Source organism: Trachurus trachurus (genome assembly GCF_905171665.1).
Source record: "Trachurus trachurus genome assembly, chromosome: 4".
NCBI lineage: Eukaryota > Metazoa > Chordata > Actinopteri > Carangiformes > Carangidae > Trachurus > Trachurus trachurus.
This window is the reverse complement of record NC_139898.1, coordinates 2,079,326-2,102,590: the sequence shown is the minus strand read 5'-3', so window position 1 is coordinate 2,102,590 and position 23,265 is coordinate 2,079,326. Positions and strand designations below refer to the sequence as shown.

At 42.2% G+C, this 23,265-nt stretch overlaps 1 protein-coding gene across 2 annotated transcripts in view; it reads left to right on the top strand.

Moving 5' to 3' along the window:
* The first annotated feature begins 5,106 nt into the window (after nt 1-5,106).
* Nucleotides 5,107-23,265, top strand: part of LOC310985155 (pre-B-cell leukemia transcription factor 1-like) — a 54,293-nt gene continuing 36,134 nt past the window's right edge. For both annotated transcript variants that reach the window (XM_083970649.1, XM_083970648.1), the window contains exons 1-2: nt 5,107-5,736; nt 6,722-6,795. In XM_083970649.1, the coding sequence (XP_083826775.1) occupies nt 5,549-5,736; nt 6,722-6,795 (262 nt within the window). In that variant the 5' untranslated portion in view covers nt 5,107-5,548. The remainder of the gene's footprint in view (nt 5,737-6,721; nt 6,796-23,265) is intronic.

Below are 23,265 nucleotides of genomic sequence, written 5' to 3'. Positions count from 1 at the left end.
TTTAGCCTACTTTGTTTTGATGCTAATGCAGCATTACTACATGTATGAGTATTAGTCAGGGTCTTATGCAGAATAATTCAGTCATACAAAGATTAGACTTCTGGGTTTTTTTGTGGGCCCTAATGGGCGCTGGGCCCCTAGAATTATCATCACCTTTCTCCCCTATACAACGGCCCTGTGTGTCACTCCTCCCAAGTTCAGCTACTTCAGCATGTGTGGATATGCACATGTGCTCTGCACCCTGTGATAATGGCTGCTGAATCCATTGTACTTTATGTTGCATGTAAAACAACAAGACGAGGATGTTGCAGCTTTTTCTGGCAGACGTGATGTTCTGCTGTGGTGTTAGTGTCTCTGACTGCTGATCAGACCATTATTGTTCTAACTAAACAACCAAACTTATTCAAGGCTGGATTTTTAGCCATCAGCAAGCGGTTTCAGGTGTTTTACCACCCTCTGCACTGGAATGACACTGGGGATGGAAATTAGCCACTTGGCTACAATCCCACATATTTACATGATAGTGTTCATCAATATGTACTGTTCCCATTTTAAAAATAAAATAAAATCTGAATCTATTGGGTCCACATACATAAATACAAATATGTGAATGCACTGACACTTGCACATAACAAGTAAGAAATACATGTGTAAATCTGTAATTGAACTCAAACAGATTAGGGTCAACCCTGATACATAATTTAGTACTGACTGAATCGATTATTGTATTTTTGTTTGTTTCTTTAATTCATTATTTGAAGCTCGCATTACTCTTTTATTTTTTATTTTATTTTGATGTATGGATTATTTCAACTAAAGTTTTACCCCCTGCTGAGTCTGGCCTTGTTACTTTTAATAACTGCAACAGTATCTCAGTATCCCACTGGTGAGGATGGCACTCCTGGATATTCATGTATTCAGCCCCACGCTCCATTTACGTCTCTGCAGCAAATTAAGCATTTTACTGGACACCTATTAGCATTTCCTGTTTTATCACAAGTGTGTAGCTGACCATAGATCAGCCTGGCAATGAATGAATGAAGATCACTGGCAGCCCTGTGATTTGTTTGTCTTGCCATGTAGCCCGAAAGTCTCAGCATATATTTAGATTTCTAAATGCCCTGCTAACGTAACTTAGCAGATGTTGGGGAGTCATATGGATGTTGGTGCAACAGAGACCCCCTCAGGTATTCTCATTATTCTACTACTGAGCAGATGGCGGGGAAACTTACTGCACTTACCATTATCCATCATACATATTCTGCTCCCAATTTACACAGGCGGTGCTTCACAGGAGCTCCTACTGGGAGAGCACTGAGCTCCAGCATCGCACTAAAGCTCCACCTGAGGCTTAGGAAAACAGTCTGAGATGTCACTGCCATTACACTTCAAACTCAAATATGCTAATGGTTGTACTGAGGACGTACAATGGTTGCATCCCAGTTGCATATTTTGAATTGTGAGGAAGAAAAATCTGCAGCTTGATGTTTTTTAAGTGGTTAAAATATCAATTTGAAATGTTCTACTGTGAAACAGGTTTATGTATGAACCTTTTAACCTCGAATTAGGCAACAAATTCTATCTCAGAACATTTAAAGACACCTGAAAACCTTGTTTCTTCTCAGGGGTGATGGGATCCACAAACACACAGTTCCCTGCTAAAGGTCGTCATTTGAAAGTCTGCTGACCTAGAGGTGCTGGTAACATGTAAAGAAATGCTGCCATGTGCCAACAAAGCCAGCTGAAGACTACCAACAACTTAACAAGGCCGCACACGATGCAGGTTTGATGATGAAGGAAATGTTTTCAAAGCTTTTATCAGAATTCAAGGATGCACATTGATGATTTGGTGAGTTACACTGAACGTTAACAAGAAAACTTCAATGGCCACTAAAAATGTTCTTAGAACACTCAGGGGCGTAGATTATCTTCATATATTTGCTCCGTAGGTGGGTCTAGAAACGAGCCATAGGAACTTTTTGAGTCTCGAACACCGTTTGTGTTCACCAATCACAGCGCTCTATCTGTTTAGAGAGTCGTTGGGCGGGCTTAACACGATGACGACATACATTTTAATTGGCTTGTCAGGCTAACGTCATCCTGCTCTTTGCTCTGATTAGTCGTAGCGCTACCCTATTGCGTGCAGAGGCAGAGCTACACTGCCACCATGGCTGCCAGACTGGAGTTAGAGGGTGTGCACATGTATGCAACCACATGATTTTAATTAATCTTTGTCCTTTCAATTTTTCCCTTAAAGGTCCCATATTATGAAAACATTTCTGGTTTTTCTGGTCTCTGGTCCTCCCTGAGCCTACCAACACCTAGAATGAGGAAAGCAAACGGGTCCTGCATCGACTCTGCAGCCCACCCACTGGTAAACGGCGCTCATACAGACTCAGCTCCTGTGGTGACGTAACGACGGGAGTTAGGCCGGCCCCTCTGCGCGAGAACACTCCCACCACGTCTGTTTCTATGGCTGCACAGCAAGAAACTCCTGAGCTAAGTTGATGAAATACCGACCAATTTTAAGTCATAAAGTGGTAATAATCTTTGCCGTGTACAGTAAAAGATATAGGATGTAGGAATTACCCCCATCTTGCGGTTGCATATCGGAACGTATTCTTGATGTTGCATTCACGTGAAATCGGGCAGACGTCAGACCGACAACAGACGCTGCATGTATTGTTTACCTGACCCACGTTTTACCGTCTTTCTCTCATCGAGTAAAATGACATCCGGTTGGTTTGCAGACGGCCGTCTGCCCGACTGCACCTGAATGCACATTTAACAGGCTCCCAAAGCCGACAGCTCCGGTGAGTTTCTGTGGTTACCTACGGTCACGCTGCCACTCAACGTAAAAAATGGCGATGCAACATGGCAGCCTCGGCTCGGTGCGCCACCACCCCCGGGAGTCTGAGGTTCGAAACCCGCCCGGGCCCTCTTCACCTTGCCACATAAGGTACGAGAAAGCTTTCATTTGTATGAATTGAAATGTGTATTTATGAAAGCAATATTAGATTTTTGCTAATAAAAAGCCAAATAAGTTACATACTGGGGCTTTAACTAAATAAAATGTATTGTAGACTGATCGGTTAATTGTAAAACATTTATTTATTTACGTAAATGTGGTGATTTCAGTGCGTAGCCCAGAGCCAGGACTCACTTTTCATTCAAACAAACTAATGCCACTGCCACAGTTGTTAGATTTCATCAAAGAGACTAACACTAATCTCCTAAAAAGTATTTAACCAGTCAGCGGTAGGACTCGCGGATAAGTTACTTGGCTCATTTTCTCCCCCGGGATTAAGAAGAGTATAATATGGGATCTTTAAAGAAGAATTCCGTTTGTTTTTGAAATTGGAGTTGGTCAGGTTATAGGTTACAGTCAGGCTGGAAAAAGTTCAGAAATTTTCATCCCTTTTTTTATTTCACAAAACCCTGGCATTTTAACATGGGTGTGTAGACCACTCTAAATTCATGGTTATATGTCACATACAGTATGTATACACCCAGGCCGATGATCTGCACAGCACTGTTAAGTTTCACACTGGGACTTTTTTTTCCCAGCCTTGCCGGCAGTGAGGCAGCGCTGGGCCTGAAGGGCACTTTTCAGCATGGCCACACACACTCAAGCCTTGCTGCTTGACTGCGCAACATGGGTCACTGCCTTACATTAGGAGAACCCTGCCAGAGCCAGCCAAGCGCAGTCTTGCAACATACCTGAAAGTGAATGAACAAAGTCTATGTACATTGCCTACAACAACCAAACAAGGGGGGGGGGGGATTTTAAGATTTGTTCCATACCTTCACTTATGAAAGTGTAGAAAATAAAAGTTTTTCCTGCTCTGTCTGGGCCATATTATCTATCCCAGTGGTTCTCAACTGGTGGGTCAGGACCCAAAAGTGGGTCGCGGACCCGTTCTGGATGGGTCGCGGACAGCTGGTCAAAAAAGTAAATAATATTTCATGCACATCTGATGTTGGACATGTCTTTTATTTTGAAAAATAACTTATATTGAAAGGCACACGAGACACGTGAACACATGCAGTTCTAATGGTCCTCCTCACTTTCTTATTATTTGCTCTGAATGCAAAGATATGAGTTTCTTATTAATGTGGCCTGAATGCAGTGAATCTTGTTTTGTTTTGTGGGTCTTTATTTTGTGCAATTTCATATTTATTCACTTTTGTGAACATGCTCTGAATGCAGAGATGCATTAGAAGTCAAATATATAATTTTGTTGGTCTCCATTTTGTGCAGTTTGATATTTTTTTATTCACTTCTGTACATGCAGTTGTCATGGTCCTCCTCAGTCTCATTCATGTGCTCTGAAATGCAGTTTGCTCAATAAAGAGCAAAATGAGTTTTTAAAGGCTTTAAAAAAAATCTTGGTTTGAATTCTATAAAAGTGGGTCGCGACTTAATGACCATGGGAAAATGTGGGTCCCAGAGTGAGACTAGTTGAGAACCCCTGATCTATCCCATAATTTTAACAAATGAAAGTGGTGTGAGGCTTTATCACTGCACAGTATGGAGATGAAGTGGCTTCCTCAGGACCGTTGTATAGGGGAGAAAGGTGATGATAACTCTAGGGGCCCAGCGCCCAGTAGGGCCCACAAAAACCCCAGTAGTCTAATCTTTGTATGACTGAATTATTCTGCATAAGACCCTGACTGATACTCATAGTAATGCTGCATTAGCATCAAAACAAAGTAGGTTAAATAAGAAATGATAATACATACGTAGCCTATGAGAAAAAGTGGAAAAGTCAGGGGGCAGGGGCCCACTTTAGTATACTTTCAGGGGGCCCAGAATTCCTAGCAACGGCCCTGGGCTTCCTGTGGGGCTGCTGGAGGTCAGAGGGGCAGACTGAAGCAGACCTCTGAAATTCAGCCTCTATCCATCCAGCAGCCACATCATCTCCAAGCCTCTGCTCTGCATCCCACCCTCACAGCCTGCTGATCGACGTTTCACGAGAGGCACCTCAAGGTGGGGCTAAATGGTCTTATATTCCCAATCATGTCGCGTAGGCGGAGTCTGCCTCTCACGCTCTTTGCTGCCGCCCGTACTGTACACGACAAAAGCCAAGAGGATGGATAGAGTGAGATAAATCCACACTTCTTATTTCTCACAGCCACTGTTTTGTAATTTGGCAGGAGACGAGGTGATTTGGGATCACTGCGCGACATCACAAGAAAACGTGTCCTAGTAGTTGATGGTGGTAGTAGAAACAGCAGTCTCTCTCTTTATTTTTACGCACACCCATGTTCCAGTGAAGGCAGCAGCAGTTCAGATCAGATTTCACATTTAGCTCCGACCAGCTGAGAGAGACACAGAGCCAGAGAGCGGGAGGCTCGCTGCTCCGCGTTCCCTTCACAAACCCGCTCTGTTCGCCGAGCGCTAGAAAAACCTGTACCATCTGTAAAGGAACACCGGGTGCGTTTAAAGCACTGCCGGGATTTCCCCTTCCATTTTTCTTTTATGTATTTTTGCAGGATTTCAGCAGCAGCAAGAGCGACACAGACACTTAGATAGAGGCGAGAAGAGATGGACGAGCAGCCGAGGTTGATGCACTCTCACACGGGGGTGGGCATGGCAGGGCACCCCGGCCTGCCGCAGCATATGCAGGAAGGCAGCGGAGGAACGGACGGCGACGGGAGGAAACAGGACATTGGAGACATTTTACAGCAAATTATGACCATCACAGATCAAAGTCTGGACGAAGCCCAGGCCAGGTAAACACCTCTCCACTCCAGCCTCTTCCTCCACAGTCAGGAGGCGGCGGCGGCGCAAGTAGATAGAAAACAGAAGAATAAAAGAACAGCGAAGAAATGTGGGGGGAAAAGTATATATATATATAGGCTATACATATATGTATATATTTATTTATTTAGTTTTTTCTCATTATTATTTTTATTGTATTTATTTATTGATATGTAAATATTAACATTAGAACTTTGGAGCGCAGTGTAGATGGAGCTAGATGGAGCTGGAAAGCGAAGAGGGAAAAACAACGATGGGAGTCCTTCAAATCAGTAGTTGAAATTTAAAAAGTGGAGAGCCGCGGCCCCACAGGAGACCAACATGGTGTTTATTACACTGCATATTTAAAAAAAAAAAAAAAACACTTTCATAAAGCCAAGATGCATTTATTGCATCAACACAAATACAGCCTGGTAAAAGCTGTTCTATTATCAGTATTTAAAATATGAAAGGAAATGAGTGGTAGTTGACTTCCAGCTCCAGCGTGGCGAGCAAGTGCGATGCAACTTTCTAACATGTACATCATTCAAGATTTTATCAATCTTGTTTAATTCACATTAAATTCAATGAAGCCGCCATGAACAAAAATCCTACAGGACTGTGTTTTGTGTTAAAGAGACAGTTGGTCTATTAATGGTGTAATAATACAACAGTATCTAATTAGGCTACATAAACTGTTTTTATTCTGTTTTTTTAATAACTTATTTCTGCATAAAGGCTAATTGATATATTTTAGAACAGCAGTTGAAGCACATGCTCTTCCACAAGCCGACCAAGTGTTATCAAGATTTTTGAACATAGTTGTGTTTTTGTCCCACAGCATTCATCTGACAGATGAAATAAATTAGAACTGAGGATAGGCAGTGTTTATTGGTGTCCACTGACTGAGGGGTTCAATAAGTTTTAGATGTACGACCTTTGTGTAGTTTTCTCATGAAGCCTCTTCTCTGTTTCCAGGAAACATGCTCTGAACTGTCACAGAATGAAACCAGCTCTTTTCAATGTCTTGTGTGAAATCAAAGAAAAAACAGGTAAGTTCATCTTTTAATTCTACACTCACCAAGCACCAATCACTCGCTGCTTTTGTCTTCACTGTCTACAAGGAACACTGTGAGTCTCCTTAACCAGACTGAATCAATATCGTAGTGTTTTATTAATAATGGAACGTGTTACTAAAACGAGACTATAACGTCTTTAAAGGCAAACGTGTTATTCACATCGAGGACCCTTATGCTGGATGTTCAGTCACAACACAATTCACCATATAAATTTCACTGACATGTAAGACGCGTTTCCTCCTGTAGCTGTAAAGTCAGAGCGTTTTTAACTATTTCACAATAGGAACTGTGGACAATTACCTCTAGCAGTCCTTATCAATTATTGTGTCAAAATATGAATGAGCTTTTTGATGCTATTGTGGAATAATAGAGAGTATTGAGCAAAAAAGTGTCACAAGCATGTTGATGTCTCCCCTTGTGAGTTAACTGTCAAGTCTGGTGAATACGTCTCTTTCTCTTCTGTATTGTGTCTCTCTATTAAAGCAGTTGTGAGAGTGCACGCCAGCAGAATAATTGCTTGGAGAGAAATAATGTAACATAGAAGGCGTAAGTCATGTTTCCAAATCATTTTCCCCGTGACATTTTTGAAATTGGCGTAGATAGAATTCAGTGCACTTCACACTGATGTTGTGCCGCTCATCCCTTTTTTCTTCCTGTCTTTAGACTGATGTGCTATAGGACTCTTCAAAACTCACACTCTTGAGCTATTGAGTTGCCAATGCGTGTGTGAGAGGCAGAGGTTTCTGTGCGTTTCACACTCATTAGTGCATCAAATCAAAGGGGATTGGATGGAGGATGGAGAGGATATTGTTGCCATTGTCTCCAAAAGTTGTACTTTCGTATACTTGACCTTTGTGACGGTGTTGCTTTGTGGTCTGTGTGTGAGCCCACCCTCTCGCCTGACACTTTCATGAATGTTTTCATTGAGCTTTTCATTGAAGTTCACCTCAGTGTCCCCCCCCCCCAAGTCCCAGTTATTTATCTTGAATCGGCCAGTGCCTCAGGAGAGGGAGGGAGAAGCCTGCTGACTTGCTCTTCTTTTTTGTTGTCTGGCTAGGTTTTTTTTTTTTGCAGGGGGAGTGACACAGTTATGCATAGTGTTTTACTCCCTGGTGCTTGTCGAGTTCATCCAAAGTTCGACTCTGCTGAGAGTACAAAGTAACTTGGACCTCTTCCTGCCTGCACACCCATTCTTCTCTTCTTCAGCTGGCAACCTATAAATAAAAGGTGCAGCTTATGGAGATTTGCACAGCAGATCTGGGGCCTGTCTTGTTTTTGTCAACTATAATTGTTGCCATTTTTACAGATAGACTTTTCACATTCACTGCATTTTACACTGTTTGTCTAATGCAGGCATTTCACTTTGAATTTCCAGATTTTTATACGTCTTTGCTTGTTGCCACAATCTTCAAAGAGAATGATGCAGATATCATGTTTTTCCTTAACTACACTCAAATGTCAGCACTACACATTTGAGCTCTGCAACCAAGTTAAAAGTCCTAAAATAGTCTTTCACTTTTCTGTTGAGCAACATTAGGAGATTCAGAGAAACAGTCAGGCCTTGTCGCTCTATAGAGACTCAGGACTTAACAAGTTATATTAAGTTTGTAGAAGTTGTGATAGTCAGTGTAAAGACAACTTAACAGCTGTTATGAAATTCCGAATGTTGGCTGGTTCAGTGAATCATAGTGTAGCTTAGAAGTTGGTGCTGTGTTAGTGAAAGATGATCTTTCAGACTGTTGTTTTTCAAGACTAAATGATGCAGGTATGTTTGAAATGGCTTACACCCAATTATAGATTTTTTAAAAACAGATTACACACAACAGCTATAATTTACTTCACTTGGTTTTTATTTTGCATTTGTGTATAGCAGCACTGCAGCAACGTCCTGTCTCCTCCTCTTGAACCAGCAGCCAAAATGTTCCCAAATCCACCTTTACATATTTCAGAGTGTGTGTGTGTGTGTGTGTGTGTGTGTGTGTGTGTGTGTGTGTGTGTGTGTGTGTGTGTGTGTGTGTGTGTGTGTGTGTGTGTGTGTGTGTGTGTGTGTGTGTGTGTGTGTGTGTGTGTGTCTGAGAGAGAGAGAACTGGCAGAATCCTGCAGCTTCAGTGAGGGTGTGAAGCTACAGTTAAGCCAATGTAACTTTGTATCTCCAGCAGAGATAGTGTGTAGTGACGGAGCTGTATATATTTTCCATGGCTGGCAGCACCTGCAGGACACAATGCCAGTGTTGATCCAGGGCCTGAACTTCTGACCTACTCTGTGTATTTTTACTGGGATGAAATGAGGGATGGCCAACAGGAGGATTGTGCAGTATAAACAAGCACAACAGCGCAGTGACACCCGGGAGGAAAGGAGAAGGAAGGAACTCTATTTAAACCAGTGCCTCGGTTTTTCTTTTTTTTGGTTTTTTTTTTTGAAGACAGAAATCGGCTTCATCTTTACCCCATTTCATTCCAGGCATATTTGGGTTTGTCTTTTTTTTACTTCAAAGGAATGCTGGTTTGCAGACACTCTGTGTGTGTGTGTGTGTGTGTGTGTGTGTGTGTGTGTGTGTGTGTGTGTGTGTGTGTGTGTGTGTGTGTGTGTGTGTGTGTGTGTGTGTGTTTGTGACATATCACAGTCTTTAGAGGAGGAGGCAAAGCATGTAATATAGTATAAAGCATATGTGTGTGAGGTGTGGAGTGGAGTGGAGGTTGGAGGGGCAGCTTGGGTTTGCTGGCGTTCAGCCTTGTCGTCTGTTTGGAGAGAATCTCACAGATACTTTCCAAAAATATATCCAAACACTTTGACTCCTCTGCTGTTGGACCACATCACTTCAGCTCTAGCTGAAATTAGCAGGCTGGTAAATCTTTTTCTTTTTTTAAATCTATTATTGATATTTTTCAGATGGACTGTTGTTTCTGGTCTTCACCGTCTCTTTTCTGGCTGATGAAAGGCTTCTTTAGATAAGCAAATGCTTGACAAACTGATTTGGAAAATGAGCAGCCTTGACCTCTGTAAACACTTCACCAACGTCATAAATCTCCAGCATTGTCAAACAAAACCACTCCTTGACCGAGCTGCTTTGCTAAATGTGCTGCTTTTTTAATTTTTCCCCCTCAGCTTTCTTGTGGCCTGTGTTTGTGTAGTGTAAGGTTTCAAGCCTCGGGGATCCTCCATTTATAAAAATGACTGGCCAAGTGATGTAATGTTATTTTTTGAAGGGTGAAAATAGGGTGTTTTACAGCGGGCAGCCGAGCAGTGTTTGACAGGATGAACTGAGCCAGAGGTCTGATTATGGAAGGTGCTTGGAAACCTACACTGACTTGTCAGTCCATTCAGCTGCTTGGCATCTGACTATTTATATTACATAGGCTGATCTCAGCTCAGCCCGGCTGCACACCACTGTGTACACACTCCTGATCAGGTACAATACTAACACTAAAACATAGTAGGCTACAGTCTGCTGTACTGGCTTAAACAGTACGTGGATTAATTGATTAAGATGATGACCAAAATGAGTTGACATGTGCTCTAATCATTCAAACAGAAACAGAAAGCCCTATTGCATCATCATAAACTGAATAACATTTTAATTAATTACGTGAAATTAAAAACTTGGCACAACCTGTGATTTGTCTTCGTCTTCACAGCTAATAGACTGAAAAAATAGTAAAGGCAACTTACAGTTGTTTTACTTATACACTGTAAATTATTTATTTTTTCAAACAATTCAGATTGCTTTTTGTTTTTTTTGTTTTTTCAAAAGTGTGAGTCCTGAAAAACTCAGTTTTCACATAAGGTCAGAAAAGCAGCAAATCCTCAATGTAGTTGTGTTTAGCAAAACAGTTTCCTTCCATAGACCACTTGACTAATCAAATAATGTTTGGTAGATTCACAATGAGGAAACTTCTGGGTTCATCTCAGTTTGATGTCAGTCACTCCAGTGTAAACCAGGAGGTGGTAAAACTGCACTGAGTTTCATACTGTATAGACATCTGGTGTGATAGTGAGCGTTGTGTCACGGGGCCGAGCCTCCGTCTCCTGCGAGTCTCTCAGCGGACGCACGGAGACGACTCTGATACGAGCAGCTTTTGTCTTTTTCCTCCTCGATGCTGAGACAGCAGCATTCGGGGAGAGAGAAATGCCAAGCTCGCCACCACAGCTGTTTCCACACTCTCTGCTTAATCATCCACAGGGAGAAAGAGGAAGAACTGGAGTCTAATTCTGCCCCAGGAATGTAGACAACTGGAGAAAAAAATGATTGTGATCCACTAGGAAACGACCCACACTTACTTTTCTTTATTGTATTTGCTGCAGAATCATAATCACAGAATCATCAGTGAGTGACAGCATTGTAAGTGGTGTGTAATACCATTACAGTATAGAACAATGTGGTCACATTATACATTATGCAAATTGTCAGTTGGCTAATTGATACATGTTAATCATATTAAGGAGCTTAATTATAGAAATCTTACTAATTAACACTGACATTACACGTAGAAGGAAAGTGAGCTATTTTTTTTTTCCAGGACAAGTCTCACTGCAGTGGTAATCTGCACTCATCCCCTGTGGAAAGGAAGCAGCAGCACTGCCTGCTTTTTGTATTTCTAACTATAGATATTTTGAGAATTTCCTGAACTGATGAATGATTTTTTTCCCTCCCTCGCGAAGGCCACTAGAAATGAAGTTTGTAGAAAAATGACATTTGGCTCGGAGCAGCCCTGCCAGCGTGGAGATTACAGAACGAAGGTGAGATCCGAGCAGACTTGTAAAGGAGCACAGGTCTCAGTCTTTAAGCGGAATGTTGACTCCGCCGCTCAGCGCTTAAACAATTGCTTAAATATCACTGTTCTGCCATTTACCTCGTTCAAGGCTCCGTGTGCAATCTCAGTCCCTGCAGGTTCGTTCTGCCTTTTTTTTTTTTTATACCAGCCTCCCTTAATATGTTACGAATTTAATCAAGTCTGCAAATTTGTTATGCACGTTAAATTGAACATGCAATGGCACATTTGAAAGTGGTTGCCATACCAACCCCCCAGGAGTTCATTTTCCATAATGTAGTGTTTGGAATCTCATTTCCTCCACTCTCCCCTGCTGCTTCTTGCAGACGCCACCTCCAGGCTTCCAGTGTATGTTCACCATGAAAGAGGCTCAGCTGCCTCTGCTCTCAGACTCTGGAGGGGGGGAGAAAGGAAAGAGAGAGGGAGAGAGAGGCCTCTCTCCACGTAGTGGAAATGACACAAATTAATATACACTACTTAAACCAGACCAAGATTAATGGTTCCCTTTCGCTGCAGCTTAGTCCCACTGTCAGTTGCCGGGTGCTTGTTGGACAAAATCAACACTAATCAACATTTATTCCACTTTTGCCCTGGGCTTTCAGGAGTCTGGCAGGACTGTGTGCCCCCCCCCACTACTCCCTCTCTTCCCTTTCCCTCTCGGCAACCCCCCGCCCCCCTCCCTTCGTCCGTCTCGCTACGCTTTTCACCTCTCATCCAGCTTCTCCATACATCACCCTCCTCACACCGCGCCGCTCCTCACAGGAGAGTGCGCCCCCTCCTATCAGGCCACATTAGAGTCATGATAGATTTTCTCTTTTCATTTGCATCTGATATTTAACATAGCAAAGCAGTTGGTCTGTCACGTTACTGTACAAGTGTGTGTGTGTGTGTGTGTGTGTGTGTGTGTGTGTGTGTGTGTGTGTGTGTGTGTGTGTGTGTGTGTGTGTGTGTGTGTGTGTGTGTGTGTGTGCGCACCTAGGCTTTGGTCTGGGTTTTTGAAACAAGGCATTCCAGTCAGTAATCTTATCTGCACTCAGTGGCCACTGCATAGGAGAAACAGGATATGCATTCGCTGGCAGTCAGGTAGTGTGTTTATACAGCACTTCATTTTATTTAAGACCCCCCCCCTCCACCCCCCCTTAGACATTACCACTGACCCACAGCGTGATTCATCCCACACGGTGCTCAGCTCTGGTCCTAACCAGCTCTGTTTTGTATATTTCCTTTTGATGTCAGTGAATGGCAGCAGTGCCATCCACAGATCTGCTGACTCGTGTTTCAGCCTCATCAGCAGCCTTCCTCACCGAGCAGCATTAAGCGTCCCGCAAAGGCTCTTAATTGGCCGAACTAATGCAATTCCACTGCTGCTGCTCACCTCTTTGTCATTCCAACAGTTCCAATAAAAACACACTCAGAGGGACAATTAAGGAAGAAATATACCTAAAATGAAACAGTCTATATCCTAACTGTAAATGTACAGGAACCCGTGTTACTGAGCCACATCCTCTGTGATGATGTGGAGAGAACATCAGTGTTGTCATTCCTGTCACTGGCAGGATTGTGATGTGTGTTAGTATTTATTCACACTGCATGATAGAAACAGATGTTTGTCATATCTTTTAATTGAAGATTTTGTGCTGTGATACAGGATACATCATGGATTTAAAGAGGAACTCTGCTACATTTGTACCTTAATTAAACATCTTCAGAGTCCTAGTGCTGGTTAAATCAATGACTTGTAACTAGTTCCAGCGTCTCTTGGCTAAAAAACCAACCTTGTAAGATCAGAGCCTCCGAAAATATACACATCGTAATGCATGTATGATAAATAACGTGATCCACTGCTCCATGGATTGATTTTTCGCCGGTTTTGTTGAAAACAAATGCACATGGCCGAGAGGAGGATTAGCAACACAGAGGAGAAGAGACTGGACTTGCATAGTTCCCTTTTAAGCAAGAGGCAAATTTCCTGATATAATACAAATGAATGATACACATTTTAAGATCATAAACTTTAGTGCTGTATCTATTTATATCCATAAATGAAGAATGTACTCTGGCATTGGGCCTTTAAACCACTCTTTTACATTTTTTCTCACACACAGTTATTTCCCATTATTTCAGGAACCCTTGATAAAACACATAACCCATCACAAAAAACTGAACACTTCATAAATGAGAGTGTCCTCTCATTCCCTGGTTAGATCATGATATAAATTCATCTGAAAGGTCACGTATCTTTGGAATTTTGGAAAAGGAACAACTATTTTCTCTGTAAAAAATCAGTTTGAATTTAAATTTCTTAGTAGGTAAAGACAAGAGAAAGGACATGATACACAAATGAGTCTCTGACCCACTGCTTGTTATTATTGTCATTGTCCTGTCAGGTAACTGGACTGTATGAGAGCACAAAATGAAGAAAACCAGTGACTGTGCTGGTTGAATGATGGTGAGAGATCTGAGAGGTAGGCTAGTGTGAGGGAATTTTGGATTCAACACCATAGGTGGAAAAATAATGAATGAAACTGTGAGGACTGGTCAGACCTGCAGTGAGTAAGATCAAATTAATTCTAACTAATCGTGCAAACTGTTTTTTGACAGTATGTCCGTCCCCTCAGAAAATAATGTCAACCATGACTTCTTCTGTTTATTTGTACATACTTGCAGATCTTCATTCATCCAGCTGTTGTCTCACCCTCTTGATCCTATTTAGGGAGCTAGATGTGCTGGATATATTCCCAGCATACACTGGGTGGGAGCCAGGGAAACACCCTGAACTGGCAGACTGACAGTCCATCCCAGCAATTCAGATTTTATTTACATCCAGTTATCTGAGGTAAAAATCAGTCATCAGGACTCAGATGTAGAGTTTGTGTGTTGCTTTAGTCCTTTCTGAAGATGGAATTGTGCAAACAACCTGCCTCTTTTCCTACTTTGCCAAAACACTCAGTGCACAGTTGTCCATCTTGTAGGATTGCATGGCCAGAGGCATTGTCATAGAACCAACTGGCCTCATTGAAGTGACATTGAGTGCTTTGTCAGCTTTGTGTTTCAGGTGCCAACCTGCTCTTCCCAAAATAAACTGTCATGCAATGTGACAGGACAGAAAAATGTAGAAGGAGCATGTTGGGGCCCTGTGCCCCCCTGAAAGGAAACAAATGTTCCATAGCAGAAATATATTGTAGTTTTGGACGCCATCCCAGCGTCAACACCAGCAACATGGTGGGGAAGTTAAAGCCTGTAGTGTGATCGTCTGCAGCACCAGCAGGGGTCACAGCAGGTGGGATCACACACAGAACTTGGAGTTTCTCTGCACTGACGTAGCCTTTTATTTATTTTTGAAGTGATTTTACTTCACTGTGGACCTGCTAGATGTTGACAGCTCTTTGTTATTTGCAGTTGTCCTCCTCCAGAAATAGCTTACGCTCACTGTAGTTAGCTCCTCTTCCTGTTTTATAAATGGTCTGTCATTTTCTCCCTGTGGTGCAACATTACACCAGGAGAGTAAACTGAAGCCGTGCTCTTGGTTGAAGTCACTTTCAGGCTGATGTCAAAGAGGTTGAAAAGGGTGAGCATGTGGAAAGTCATATGCAGAGATTCCTCACTGACCTCCAAACTGTAACAACTAGCTGTATCTGCCTTGCTGGATTTGGCTCTGAGCATGTGATTCCTGTTAGATCTCAGCATGGCCTGTGTGCTCTGTAGCTGCCATGACATTTTTATGTCTAGTGGACTGAAGTAAAGGTGGAAGTCACAAAGGCTTGAAATGGAAGTTCAGTCCTCACCTCCATAATGAGGAACCAGTAGCTAATCATGCAGACAAAGGAAGGATCCTGTAGCCTGACAGAAGGAGAGCTATAATGATGTTTCACTAAACATGGACTGCAGAGTAGAGCTGAGTCCTGATTTGAACTGTGTCAAAATTGTGATGAGTTGGTGAAATGGGCCCATTCATACTTTTCTAATGCATCCCTTAAAAACTGCATCCAACAAACAGTTGAATGACATGAGGCATCAGACATAATTCATTAGACTTATGATTGGTTTCATTTGCAACTGCAGTCAACAAATAAGAATTCCAGGGACATTTATAAAATCAAAAGGAAAAAGTAGATCAAAGAAAGAAAGAAAGAAAGAAACAGACTCATGACATAATTCACATTTAGCCATAACAGCTACTTTACTGTGATATAGATTCTTTTAATCATCACCATGACATGGTAAAGTGGAATTATAGTGGCTGCTGTGGAAGTCAGTCATGTCCGACAATTAAAGCAGAATAACAACATCAAAATGAATGTCCATTAACTTCCTGTTGACAGCTCTCAGTACCACAGTTTAGCTCCTACACTAACGTTAGCTAACTAATACTTTCACCGTCAGGACCTTGTTCAGCCCTTAAAGGGATAGTAGCATTTTTTTGAAGGGTTGGAAAAAAATTATAGCGAACAATGGAACTGTGTATTTATTTTCAGGTAAAACCTCTTTTAGGCCGTGAAAATAGGCCGTTTCTTTGGGTCTGTTCACAACACTGTATGTTGTAAATCTCTGGGCAGGGCTATGGGCTGGCGTTGCTAACGGGAGGAGTGCAGAGAGTCTTCTACTGCAATTAAAGTACTTAGGGGCTATTTGTAGATCATACAACCCCACTTAAAAAAAAATGCTACTATCCCTAATGTCCTGCGGTAATTACACACTGTGCTGGGTGTAAAGGTGTGACTGAGGAATTTGGTTACTTACTAGCATTAAAGTTATAGTTGGTAATCCTGTTCAGAAACACGTTTTTTTTATACTGGGTGAAATGGTCCTTCTATCTGAGAGTAGTCAACACATGGATTCAGAAAAAGGAACGGAAATAATCAGACCTCTGTGGCAGCTGCATGACTGACGAAACTCTGACCAATCCATGCTTTTCGCTCCGAAAAGCAAAAACCAATCAGATGCCTTCATGTCTAGTTCTGCCTATGCCCAATCAAGCTGCGTCTTCACCTATGTCTGCGCGGAAAGGTGAAGGAGAGCAGTCTGAGGAAAGGCGATGGGACTTCTGACTTGTGTATTTTCTAAATGTGGCCTGAGCCGTTTTTCCAGAATCTCCAACCAACCTTTAAGGTTTGCACTGGTGCTGCAGTATAGAGGAGCTAACCAACAGACAGTGTCCCTCTGTCAACCTTTCCTGTATCAAAATCAAATCCATTATGGCACTAATATGATTTGTCTGATTTTGTTGGATTGACACTGTTGTCTTGCATCTGAGTTTGCAGCTTCTGAAATGTTACACAGTGAAAGAAGCTTATTTCTCTCTGGAGAGATGTTCAACATTACTTAAATGCAGCATGTGTAACTCACAAAATAAATGTTAATAAAGTAGTAGAACAGTAGGATCAAGCCCTGCAACAGTTGATTTTCTGATGGATGAGGATGGACAATTAAAGCAATTAAAACTATTTTATTTAATGAATCATTCAGTCATTCCGCAGAATTATTAAACAACTAAGCTCTCTACATTTAAGTATTTTCTAACTGTTTACAAATGAGTCAATTCATCAAATAACCAAAGATGTATCAAATAAATTAATTTTGAAAATCAAGAGATGAACTGACAATAGTTTCAACTCTTAAAGCCACCATGTCATTGATATTGCTGCTAATAAATTCCCATTGCTCCTTCCTCTGCTGTAAAGAGATTGTGTTGATAAGTTAATATTCCGACAACAGAGATGAGATAAAGAGGTTTTAGGAGTTTGGAGGATAGTGTAACCTTGATAAAACGCTCATCTCAGTGACATTGATTTTCACCATCCATCTTCATCTGATGTGAAGTATGCAAATGGTGGCATCGGCTGGGAGTGGAGTACAGTGCTGTTAAATGGGCCATTTCAAATGTTCTTTGTACCATGCTGACTTCCAAAGAATTTACTGTCAGTCCGCTTGGCACATGCCTGCTTTTTGGAGGCACTTTTTCACCTATCTTACTATATCTTCTTCTATTTCTTCCATTTCTATCCTCTCTCTCTCTTCCCCATCTTCTTCCTCCCTTCCCCTTCTCCAGCTTTTCCCTTCCCGCTCCTTGTATGTCATACAAATTAGGTATATACTGACAGTGTCAGAGCGGCTACTCATGAAATATTAACAGCTTGTAGAGAATTTTACATCGCTACATTTCTCTTCATTTTTAACTATGTCAGCACAGGCTGCAGAACATTTATTTGTGTGAGTTCAGCAAGGCTATTACCCTACCAGCTATTTTCATATTTTAGATGATATCCATCAAGCCTCTTTCCACATGCATGTGTAGTCTACCTCACCTCACTTATCCTCTCCTTGCAAATGCAAGCAGGCCAATATTCAGGTGTGTATCTCTACCCACCACAGCCTGGATGCAACATGCTGTATTTTTTTTATGATGATGGTTCTTCAACACAAATGAGAATCTGTGACAGGCTTCACACTTTTCCCCTTTGTCTTTTAGAAGCTCGATTTTTACGTTTATTTTTTCATCCCATCTCTGAGCACACTCATTGGAGTGGGCGGGGATGGCCTCTGTCTTTCTGCTTTTATGCTGGATGGCCCCTGTAAAGATGGAGCTGTCATTCATCTGCAGACTTCCCGATCCCTGAAAAGCGGCATCAGTTCTTAGCGAGGTACATGGAGCAATGACTTTTGTTGTCACACATGTGCATATCTGTGGAGCATTCTGCAGATAGTGTCTTAGCCTTTAATCAAATTCATATTTTTTGGTCGAATGATGCTGAAGGGAGCCAAACAGATGATGGCTGAAATAATTAATATGGGTTAAATGCTTCACATATTCTCCGCTCATGATTTGGAAGTTATTCTCATTGATTTTCACATCATTTCCATCAGCTTTAGCATTAAACTCACCAAAATATTTTTTCAGCCAGATTATTTAAATCCACTCCATTTGGAGTTAAAATGATGTGAAAGTAAACACAACCGAAATGTTTTCAATAATTGGCTGTAAATATGCAATAGTTTTGATAACTGCATGGCAGGTTTCTTTTTATCACGTCAAAAAGAGAAATGATTTTGAGTTTGAAAATTAATTAATGAATTAATTTGAATTGTCCTTTAACTATTAATAAAAACAAATTTCACCAGCATGTTTGTAGAAATAACAAGACAGGAAATGTCCTTTTTTGGGAAGTCAAGCAGATGAGCAGCCTGGTTTACTATAGAGTATTAACATGTTGCGTGTTTGGTTGGTGTTGTATGTTTTGCGGTGAGTAGATGCATAAATGACAACAGGTGCAAACAGCAGTATTTAAATTAGGATTTTGTATGTTTTAATCATTTCTGCCATGGAGAGTTTGGACAGAAAACAAAACAAAACGGACTAGTGGAAGGGGCAAATATATTGTTGAGCTACTGAAGAGGAGAATTGATAGTATCTGAGAATGTGAATATAAGAACAGATGAAATAAAGAGATGATGGAGGAGAGACAGAGGAGAGACAGAGCAACCACATAAAAACCCTGTTTGTTTTCGTTCAGTGCAACCCACGTGTGCAAAAACCTTTTGTACCCACTCATCCCAAGCAACATAGATTTAAGGACTTGGGAATGCATGAAAAGCTTTGGGAGATCCTCAGGACACACAGTCCAGAGATCAGCTTACACATTTGTTTGTGGGTGATATCGTGTGTGCACATGCAAACCCATAGTAAATCAAGCCCTAAGAGTTCTTTATCCAGTTGCTATAGCTCTGCTCATTTGCAACATCGCCCTCAGTGGTCTAATATAGCAGCTCCCACCTCGTGTCTCAAGTCAAGTCACAAGATAAGTCAATGGTCTAAGCACTGGTATGAGATTACATACAGTATATAGCACAGTCTGTGCTATATCAGTATCATCCCATGGGGTTGTATGAGCTGCATTTTATCCTGTCCAGAAACAGGTAATGAGCTCACTAACAGGTAGAAGATACAGGTGTAAATATTCCCTTTCTGATTGCTTTGCTGCATAAAAAATGGGGGCAAATTGGTTAATGAAGTGTATCCTCCTCTCTTATCATATGTGGCTGGGGCTTCCTCTCCTCTTGACTAATGATGATGTGTGGCACAGGTAGCTGTCGGCAAGGCATGATTAATTAAAAGCAAAACTGGGCCAATTTGTCATATTGTTCTAACTGTGGTCAGAGAGCAAGGCGAGTTGCTCTGCCCATGCCTCCACCCTCCACTCTACCTAGACATCCAGAACATGTTGGGCTCTGCAGCTATTTGTGAGAAGTCTCATCAGCTCTATGGAGGAGCTTTAATCAGTGCCTCTCTTCTCAGACTGTCTCAACATAGACCCGATAACAATTAGGAGGTGTCTGCTTTTGGAATGGGGCTCAGAAATATGAGCGTGCCAAGCAAGGTTGACATAATGAACAGATTCAGTGCAGGGGGAGAGCGCTCTGCTGCGTCTGCTGGAGTGAAGTCGGAAGGGAAGCACAGTTGTCTTTTTGCCACGACCGTACAGTGAAAGCTGCTTTTGATTTTCTGTGTTTGTGTTGTGGAGGTCTATCCATGCAACAGTGATTAGCATTGTTGAGATGCTGGGGGGGCTTACAGCGTAGCTCTGAGTGCACACTGAGTGAGGCTTCTCAGCTGCAGGAGTCTTGTTTGCATCGGACTGCAGCAGCGTTGCACCCAGCAAGCAGCCTGGCCCTTGTCAGCGGCCTTGTCATATCTGTCTCGGACCTGTCCCGACAGCCGACCCGGACTACCCCGCATCACAAAGGCAGACCCGTCCTAGGAGAGACAGGTGTCAGCAACCCGACACCCCGCTCCCCTCCCCTTCTGCTCGTTCAGGCAGATGCCTGCTGCGATGCATGGGGCCACAGATTTAAAACTGAGCAACTTGGAAAGAAAGAAGGGTCATCTCTCCCACCCATCCTGTCGAGAGCCGAGCTTCATCAGCGTGTGAGAGCGCTGGTGTCAGATATGGAGCATCCACCAGAGGAGGTTATCCCGGTCCGAGAGCATGGCAGACTGCGGCTGCGTCCTGACTGACTGACACACTGACTGACAGCTTCATTGTGTCCTTTGAGGAACAGGGATGAAAGGCTCTCATGAAGATGCCTTACAAACACAGACCACTCAGTCGGGGCTCCAGAAGAATTACTTGTTCCTTTGTATGCATTGTTGTTTCTTTGTATAGAGTTCACGTCTTTTAGCTGACAACACTCTTTTTCTAATTGTACAAAAGCAGCCATGAAGGGATCTGACTCATTATATTCTGGCTGCAAAGCATCAGCCCCAAAAGAACTCTGGCATCAGGAATTTCAGCAGGATGTTTTCTTGTTTTCCTCTGAAAATGCAGCTCTTACTCAGGACAGATGCAGCGTAATGCCACCACACTTTCTTTCTATAGAGAGACTCACACTGCGCAACACTACAGTATCAGAGCCATCATGACCATTTGAAAACAATTAAAAGCGAAAAGTAAAATGTGACATTCATGACCGTATTATTTCAGTGATAACTCATGTAGTTTACAACATTTCCTAAAGCTGCTTCACAATAAAGTCTCTCAGTGGTTTTTCCAGCGGAAATATTTTTGTGAAAAACATGTGGCAACAATTGCACATGCACAAGCTGTCTCAATGTCAGAATTTTTAACTCTACAGTTATCATAGCCAAAAGAATTCATGGGAATGATATTACGATGATATCTTTAGATTTAGTCAACCAGACTAAAGGTCTATTTACTAGTTTTTTTATTACTAAGAGCAGCGAAGCTTTGTGTTTAGTCTGGGGTTGTCTTAGCAGAGCTGCCACTATTGAGCCAGTGTAAAGCCAAATGTATGCTGAGATATGGGTTCATTCAACATCACTTGTAAATTTAGTTTGGGGATCTCAAATGACAAAGTTGTTGTTGTTTTTACAGTGCCACTCTACCTGCTTTGTATATGAAGAAATATGAAGAGAAAGGGGCGAAAGAGGAGAGATGTTCAAGTTACGTCAGTTCAGAAGCAAATGTATTCATATTCTGATGCTGTTCTGCCTGCCACTGCATGGTATTTTTATTCAAAGAAGTGACATGAAACAGTGAAAGCCAAATGACTAATGTTCCTTTTCCCTCTCTCTGGTCCCTGTTTCTTCATATACGCTGTGGCCAGCGTCGCTATTTTTTCTCCTCCGTTATTTTTGTAGTCATCTAAATTGATCCACGGTGTAGCCAGACAAAGATTGCTGTATATTTAATGTCTTTCAGTAGCCACATTAAGAGTGCAGTTTGTATGGATGGGGGAGCTGTGACATTAATAATTTAATTGCAGTCATGTATCTGAATGCTCCAAGAGTGCCAAGTGATGGATATTTTTAATGATATGAAGAGTGAAGCCCAGAAAGATCAATGCCAGGCACACACACACACACACACACACATAGAGTGTCTGTCAGTATGAATCTAAGGGCCTGGTGAGGATGATTGTACTCCCACACTAATATTGTTTTGGTCCATAAGCCGTCTGGTCTGATCTTACAGGCTGAAGGTCTCTGGCCCAAATGACTCTGTCCCCTTTGCTGCTGCTGTCAGAACTGACAGTCCTCATGTTTATTTCATTTTGCGTCTGGGCTGTCTCGTTTCCCTATCCTCCAATGTCATTAACGCTGCGAGCCAGGACCCTGCAGTGGTGCAGCTAATGAATTCCTCTGCGGCTCCTCACTCCCCACCTAGTTACCCCAGCTCAAGGTGTCAAATTAAAACAGCCTGGGAAAAGAGGAGAGGAGCTGCTCTTGCATGTATGTGTGTAAGTTTGCCTCATGTCCCCCCACCCCCCACTACCCCCCCTCGTTGCATTATTTATTGTGTTTGAAACAGTGATTTGTTTTAAGTGGCGAGTGTTGATTTTCTGACCATTGAGAACAAATGAACAAAATTAACTTTTTTATCTTTCACTTGTTAAAAACAAACACATCTGAGCTGCAGAACTGATCGTGTGATGCAGGAGCTGCTTGTGATGTCGACGCTTTAACCTTCCCTTTGTTCTGTGATAGGTATGATTATCTTCACTTGGTGAAGAGTTGTTCCTGTTAACATTTGGGATCTCCAGGATAATGTGGGGAATGAAATCAGCAGCGGTGAGGATGCCTGGGTGACTGCTAATTGTGCTTATTTAGTTGTCATTGTGATTAGCGTAACGAGGCCCGACGTGTTATTGAGCTGTGAAGCTGCAGTGGGAAAGCTTTCTTACATTCACCCTAAAACTAAAGGAGGCTATAAAAGAAGCATAGTGTTGATACTGAAACTGAATCTGAATCTGTTTACATTAAAACACAACATACTTTGTGTTTTTTAAATTAGAGCTTGCACAAAATCTTTTGCTCGACTTGATGATAAACTGTACGAAGTGGATTTGAGGGTTAAGCAAGGCCAGTACTGTGTTGTATGTTAATATCCTCCACCCAGTGGACCACATTGAGAGGTGACCACAGTGCTGCTGCTGCTGCTGCTGCTGCTGCTGCTGCTGAGTGTGGGAGAAGGAGGCCTCCCTGTGTGGCTCCCTCTCTTTCTCTGACAGCGCCAGAAGATGGAAAATGGTGTCAATCAATTCATCAGAGCAACACGGGTGGCTGTGCAGCGGGAGAGCTGGGGGTGTGGTAATCGCAGCATGCAGGAGGAGTGCAGCACATGATTATAGCTCCCTGCTGCAACTATTTCCCTGTAA